The sequence below is a fragment of the Haliotis cracherodii genome, unplaced genomic scaffold (assembly GCF_022045235.1).
Source record: "Haliotis cracherodii isolate W230 unplaced genomic scaffold, xgHalCrac1.p SCAF_24, whole genome shotgun sequence".
Lineage (NCBI taxonomy): Eukaryota > Metazoa > Mollusca > Gastropoda > Lepetellida > Haliotidae > Haliotis > Haliotis cracherodii.
The window spans coordinates 2,852,068-2,859,796 of NW_027266280.1; the positions used below are offsets into that span (position 1 = coordinate 2,852,068).

The 7,729-nt window shown below is 46.0% G+C and overlaps 1 protein-coding gene across 1 annotated transcript; it reads left to right on the top strand.

The window, feature by feature from the left end:
* The first annotated feature begins 310 nt into the window (after positions 1-310).
* Positions 311-7,287, top strand: LOC139472160 (zonadhesin-like). Its single transcript, XM_071254538.1, has 2 exons — positions 311-349; positions 6,295-7,287. Exons 1-2 carry the CDS (start codon positions 311-313, stop codon positions 7,285-7,287), a joined length of 1,032 nt encoding a protein of 343 aa, XP_071110639.1.
* The last annotated feature ends 442 nt before the right edge of the window (positions 7,288-7,729 follow it).

Consider the following 7,729-nt stretch of genomic DNA (forward strand, 5'->3'; position numbering starts at 1 on the left):
CACTCACACCCGACCGGAGCATCTTATCCAGATGAAGTTTCACTGGTAAAACCCTTTCTCAGGCGGAGTATTTATCTAAGGGTCGAGCAAAACATTGCAAATACCCGAAATTTGTGGACCAGCACGCTTCCCCACCCGGGACATTCGACTCCTTACTACAAGGCATACATGTGAGGGGGTAATCCCCTCAGCTTTAGAAACACTGAAACAGCAACGGGGATAGGTTTAATCCACTTGTCGGACACTGGTCATCGTCACCTGTGTGAATCGGTCATCAAGTGGCCGGGAGTGGCCTTCAGCCTCCGTCAACATGGAGAAGGGCTACTGGAGTTTTAGGATGAAGGGTGAAGTGAGCGTTTCAGAGTCGGGGCATCGTCCACAAATCAATACCGTCTGTTGAACACGTCCCTCGACAGTAAGACGCTGTTTAACATGGTGGCTTCCTGAAATCGAAGAGTCGTATTTAGTTTGTGGACCTGTGGGGTTGCGTTGCCGATGTTTGATTTTAATAAGATATTTCAAAAAGTATAGATGTATGTAATTTACTTCTATTTTTATTTTGTCACGTGCTTGTTTGCTCTCATTTTATTCTTGCCTTTATTATTTTAATTTTTACGTTTACTTTTATCTATTTAGGGGAGGGGCTAAGTTTTATGTGTTTGTTTGTTGTTTAACTCAACAATATTCCAGCTGTGTGACGGCGTGACTATTATACTGTTGCAACAGGCTAATTAACGATATCGTTATGAATGAATGATTGCCCGAATGCTGCCGTACGCTTAGCCCTGCACAATGACTGGAATACAGTAAAATACGGTTATAACGAACTCAAAGGGACCACTAATTGTAGTTCGTAATAACCATAGTTCGTTATAGGCATATATACAGCATTTATACAACAAATGGCCGGGACTAAAAAATCAGTTCGTTATATCGGTCAGTTCGTTATAAGCGTGTTCGTTATAACCGTACTTTACTGTACGTGTATCTTAGCTGTGTTTGGGACGTTAAGACAGCAGTGTTTCGGGAACTCTTTTCAGCCCAATAATGTTTGATAGGTTTGTACTTTGTTAAAGTGTATACTTTCTTTTGTCCGGCAGTGTAATTTACACAGTAACGAGTGCACGGGAAGCTGCACGACGACGATGACACAGCCCGTGTTAGACATTAACATGGTCGTTGAGGTAGAAACTGAACTCCCCAGCGGCTAGGTAGGTCGGTGGTTCGATCTCCTGCCTGGCGCTCGGTATAAAGGGGATCGAACAAGGACACCAGAAATGGGCTCCACACATAGCGGCCATGTGGAGAATCGAACTCGGGCCTTCGACGTAATGAGGGGATCTCAGCATAAACATTCCTAACCTAAAACACAAACATTTCTTTGATTGATATGTAATGTGTACATGTGGGAAATCTTTGTTTGTTGTTTAACGCCGCAATCCAGTGATTGACATCATGAGCATCGATCCACGCGATTGGGATACGATGACATTCATCGACCAAGTCAGCGAGCCTGACCACCCGATCCCGTCAGTCGCCTCTTACGACAAGCATAATCACATTCTACGGCAAGCGTGGGTTGCTGAAGACCTATTCTACACCGGATATTTACGGCAAGCATGGGTTGCTGAAGACCTATTCTACACCGAATCTTTACGGCAAGCATGGGTTGCTGAAGACCTATTCTACACCGGATCTTTACGGCAAGCATGGGTTGCTGAAGACCTATTCTACACCGAATCTTTACGGCAAGCATTGGTTGCTGAAGACCTATTCTATACCCTCGGATCTTCACGGGTCTGTCGGAAATCGAATCCGGGCTTTCGGCGTGACGAGCAAACACACACGCACGCACGCACGCACACACGCACACATTCAAACACTCACACACATATACATACACACACGCACACATATATACACACACGCGCGCGCTCTCACAAACACACACCACGGAGAAATCAACTTTCGCACAACTCATTAAATACACTTTCAAAATGCTGTAAATGGGCACGAGGTCATTAAGCATAGACTCCTAAAAATCTACATTGCATTATACCAGGATCCGGTTAAATAGTAAAAAAATACTGAGACAAATCTCCGTTAAAACGAACCGTATCAGGAATACGAATTATGCAAGTTCTCTCCAAACGCGCACTCTTTATATTAAGTTCAATAATAGCCGTACGTGATTCAGTAAGAAAAGCGAGTAAACAAACCTTCTGTAACCAGAAACTCGTTCAAAACGGGCATGACCCTCCCTTCGGACGGTGGGTCAAGAGAGAGTTCACCGTAATACCGCGAAGACATCTTATAGATTTAAACAGTAATTCCTTCTTCCTTTCTCTGAAGCATTAAACTGTGTGTCTGAACTGTTACCCAAGTGTTGACCAAACCACAAGAGTTAAAGATATCGTCAACCCAGAATACGTTAAAGGAGCACTCGATTAAGTACACAAGTCCTCACACATCTGCAAACGATTAAACATTCAACGCAAATACCCGGGTAAATTGTAAATACTTAAAAAGGCTGTGGAAACCTGAATGGGCGTGGTCGTCGGCGTTTCGTTGCGTGCTTACAAGTATTACCCTTCTGACACGTGCACTGGCACATGCCATTTCGCCCCTCCCCTCCTCCGTCGCGAAAACCCTCACATCAACAGAGACTGAACAAGTATAGGCTTCTAACTGACGGCCCTGAAATCTTCTCCTGAGCCGAGGGCTAATTATTCCCTATGCCCAACAAACACGTCCATTATGGAGCCCCCCTATTATTAGGTCATCAAAAAAATAGCAGGCAATCGGGGTCTCTGAAAGACTCTGTGCACCATTTAGTCAATCTCTTTAATTCTAATTACTAACAGGACTCTGCAAGGAGTATTGGCGGTGAACCGGGTCTCTTAAATCGTTGTTTACATTCCCGCAAAAAATTCAAATGGTTGACAAAGGGCAAAGGTTAAGTTTCTTTTATATCCCCATTCGTAAATTTGATCTGATTTAATTGATCAAAATCTATAATTCAGAATTCGGTTTTGAGTTTCAAAGGGCTAACGATCTGGTATCGGCTTACACTACGTGACGTAATGCTGGGCCACTTTGTCTGATCTGGGTTTCATGAAAGCAAAATCCCAATCGCGCGTTGTCTCGCGTGGTAGTGCGTGACTTACGCCGGCCGCTTATGTTCCTGTAGAGGCCGCTTACATCCTTATGCACGTGCGGTGATTTACGTGCAGGCGGAAGTGCTCGAGGGGCAGCGATCTGAGAAGACGTGTTCATAACTGTATCACTCTCCTGATCGTGCGACGGACGTGTTACCTTATTATCGGGGTGACAGGGCGGAAGACGAACTACTCGCACGGGTCACGCGATCTAACGAATTTGAAATGTATCCTACGAGACTGTGGACTCTTGGAGCGCGGAGACGTTACGCAGCCCGCACAGCGAGCAACACTTAAGTACCGGACCTATTGTTTGAGACTAATCAATAGAGATCCCCGCAGGGAGTGGGGCTTGTTCTGGTCGCTGATGTTAACCCTAAAACTGACCATGACAGAGATTTATGTTAACCCTAAAACTGACCATGACAGAGATTCAATTTTAACCCTGACAGAGATTGTACGTTAACCCTAAAACAGACCAGGGAAGAGATTCTACGTTAACCCTACAACAGACAAGGATAGAGATTTTACGTTATCCCTGAAACAGACCATGGCAGAGATTCTACGTTAATAACCCTAAAACAGACAACGGCTGGTGTCAGATGTAAGAAAACAACATTGTTCGGTAAAACATCGGCAATATCGTTTAAAATCATTAAAAAGATAAAAGCGGCGTAAAACCATATGCACTCACTCATTCACTCAGCCTACCATGGTTCAGGACTTGATCTATTTTTTCGAGTTGTTTGTAAGCCGCTTTGAAGTGAGGTGAATCGCGCGATCATTGCACTTATATAGCATGTGTGTGTGTGCGTGCGCGCGCGCGTGCTTGTACTAGCCAGGACTATGCCGATTTAATAATGCTAGCTCACTGAGACACCATGCCGCAGTTTAACATGAGCCGACCAGTCCTTGTTTTAGTCCCTTAATGCCGAGCGCAGGTACTATCTTTTTGTCCTTTGGAATGACGCGGATGGGGCTTGAACCCTCGATCCCCCGCTCTCCGGGCAGAAGGGGCCACTAGACCACGGAGAAGGTCTACGCCGCTTTGAAAGAAGTTTAGTCACATCACGGCGTGTGTGGGCGGAGAGGTCGACATGATACAGTTACTACCCCTTTTCCAACTTTCCAACACATATACTGGAATACTGTTAAAAGCGGCGTTAAACCCAACTAACTCACTCACTCTTTGTCTGTGGCGTTCACGTGCTGAAAAGGTCAACGCAATTAAAACCTGATTTTATACCACGAATTGTGAGTTGACATGGGGTTTAACGTCGCGGTGTTTGACTGATACAACGACGTACATGCACGTGTGTGTGTGTGTGCGCGTGTGTGTGCGTGCGTGTGTGTTTGTGTGTGTGTGTGTGTGTGTGTGTGTGTGTGTGTGTGTGTGTGTACTCGTCCGGAATGATGCCAGTTTTATAGAGCTAGCTCACAGAAACCCCACTCAGACTCCGCGCTGACCAGTCCTTGTTTTATCCCCTTACAGGAAGTGGTGCAGTGAAATGGCGTTCAACGTCGCGTTCAAGATTATTGCACTTATATTGCGACGTGCATACCACGTGTCGTCGCACTCATACACTCACTCTGCAATCGGGACAGGAATCGATCTCTCTTTTTTTAATTATGTTTAAGCCGCTTTGGAGTGAGGTGAATGACGCGTCCAAGATCATTCCACTTATATTGCGACGTGCATGCACGTGTGTGTGTGTGTATGTGTGGCTGCTTGTACTAGACCGGACTGATGCTGATTTTTAGTGCTAGCACACTGCGATACCAAGCCGCAGTTTAACATGAATACCCCACCCAGACACAGTATACTGACTCCGAGCCGACCAGTCCTTATTTCAGCCCCTTAATGCCAAGCGCCAGACAGGGTAACAAGTTTAACGTCTTTTGGTATGACGCGACCGAGGATCGAACCCCGGACCTTCGGCTCTCCGGGCGGTCGCTCTACTATTAGTCCACGGAGGCGGTCAGGCACGGTAACAACAAGTAACATCTTGTATAATGTATTTTGGTAAGACGCTGCCAGGAATGGCTGTGGTTATTCAACTCCAAGAGAAGTGTACCAACCGGTCATAGTGCTCCTGATAGAACCCGACGACCAGTTATTCGATGGCATTATCCAGCAACTGTTATTTCTGACTGTTGCCTCTTGCTTCCACTTGTCTTTCGCCTACACCCATGACAACCCACGCGTAGCAAAACCACTAGTTTGATAAAGAGGAGACTTAATATTACCAATTATAAATATATCGATTAAAAATTATTTCCAGTAATTACGCATCACATGTAACCAAACATGCCAATTTTGCTGATTTTCCGACCGGAAACTTTGTCCCGTCATTTAATACCCAGGTTCCCGGGTTTCATTCGGAACAAAGTGCGTCCAAATTTTATAGCTCCCATTTTATCATCCGTTTCCCTGTTTGTCTTGTTTCCGACTAACAACTCTAAATGCACAACCCTCCCTTTGTCGCGGGGCTTGCTGCGTGCTCGTGAAAAACGCGCGAATTGGCAGCGATGGCAGTCGCGTGCGTGGTCTTGTACACGAGAGCTATCATTCGTGCCCGGCACAAAACAAAACCCATCCTCCGAGAATTTTGATAATAGGAATTTTTCCACAAGGGCGATTACGACCCAAGCTTACACTCTAGGGGATATTTACGGTTGGATTGCAAGACACGTTCGTCGACTCGTATAACTAGCATCAAAAGCCGCTTATGCTCTCCCAAATTCCAATTACATCTTCACCTAAACGACTAACAAAGGGAGGTAACTGCAGCATGGACTGGCGAACCAGTGACGTCTGTTAACGACATATCGATCTCGAGAGCACACGCGCAATTCTCGTCTGCGCGAGACTTGGTCTGCGGGTCCATAATTGTCACTCTTTTCATCATTATCCATGTTTAACTACCTCCCATATTTCTATGTAACGGCTCATATTCTAGACGAGCTATTCTAGCCCGTCTACCGACTAGTCATGAGTAAGAAAAGAAAATTATTATTACCATAGTCGCGATAACCTCTCGAATGAAAGGACTCCCAAGTTGAAGAGTGTTCTGAAGAGATATTGAAAGGCGCGTAGTTTACCAGGTCAGACGCGAACATGTGAATGTTGTAACAGCATTTCACCACGGAACACCACCATACTGACCTAGAACACCACAATGCTGACCCAGAACACCCAAATGCTGACCCAGAAACCACCATACTGACCCAGAACACCACAGTACTGACCAAGGACACCACAGTACTGACCCAGGACACCACCATGCTGACCCACAACACCACAATGCTGACCAACAACACCACAATACTGACCCAGGACACCACCATGCTGACCCAGAACACCACAATGCTGACCCACAACACCACCATGCTGACCCAGAACATCACAATGCTGACCCACACCACCACCATGTTGACCCACAACACCACCATGCTGACCCAGAACACCACCATGCTGACCCAGGACACCACAGTACTGACGCAGGACACCACAGTACTGACCCAGAACACCACCATGCTGACCCAGAACACCACAGTACTGACCCAGGACACCACCATGCTGACCCAGGACACCACAGTACTGACCCAGAACACCACCATGCTGACCCAGAACACCACAATGCTGACCAACAACACCACAATACTGACCCACAACACCACCATGCCGACCCAGAACACCACAATGCTGACCCAGAACACCACAATGCTGACCCACAACACCACAATGCTGACCCACAACACCACAATGCTGACCCAGGACACCACCATGCTGACCCAGAACACCACAATACTGACCCAGAACACCACCATGCTGACCCAGAACACCACCATGCTGACCCAGAACACCACAATACTGACCCAGAACACCACAATACTGACCCAGAACATCACAATACTGACCCAGAACATTACAATACTGACCCAGGACAACACCATGCTGACCCAGAACACCACCATGATGACCCAGAGCACCACCATGCTGATCCAGAACACCACGATGCTGACCCAGAACACCACAATGCTGACCCAGAACAACCCAGAGGAAATACAAGGTCGTGGAGTCTTGTTCTTCAATGGTGGCAGGCCGGCCACAAGTCAAGAGACGTAAAAACATTAACTTCTTCCTTGAGAACACCTAAAGCTCTTTGAGGCCAAGCGGAGTGTGGAGGAGATCTGTCTCGGTGCCCGTTACGGCAGATCAGAGAGTCAGATGAAATAATTATGTCTCCGTATATAAGGCATCCTTGCACTACATGTGTGAGTCGCTGCATCCTGTACGATGTGTATGTGACCACGTGACACAGGGGAGGCGTGTGTACACACATCTAAAAAACAATAGGGAAGTAAAGAAATTATATTAACACGTCTCAAACACAGAGAAAATAACCAAAATAGCGCCAAGCATAAAACAAAATACATTATGTCTGCGTGTGACGTACATCTAAATGAAAAAAAGCAACAATAGAGAAAGGCAGACATAATTAAAACACATTGAGAAACATTTCGAATAAAACGAAAGTCACGAAAATATACGTTTGATGGTGGCTAAA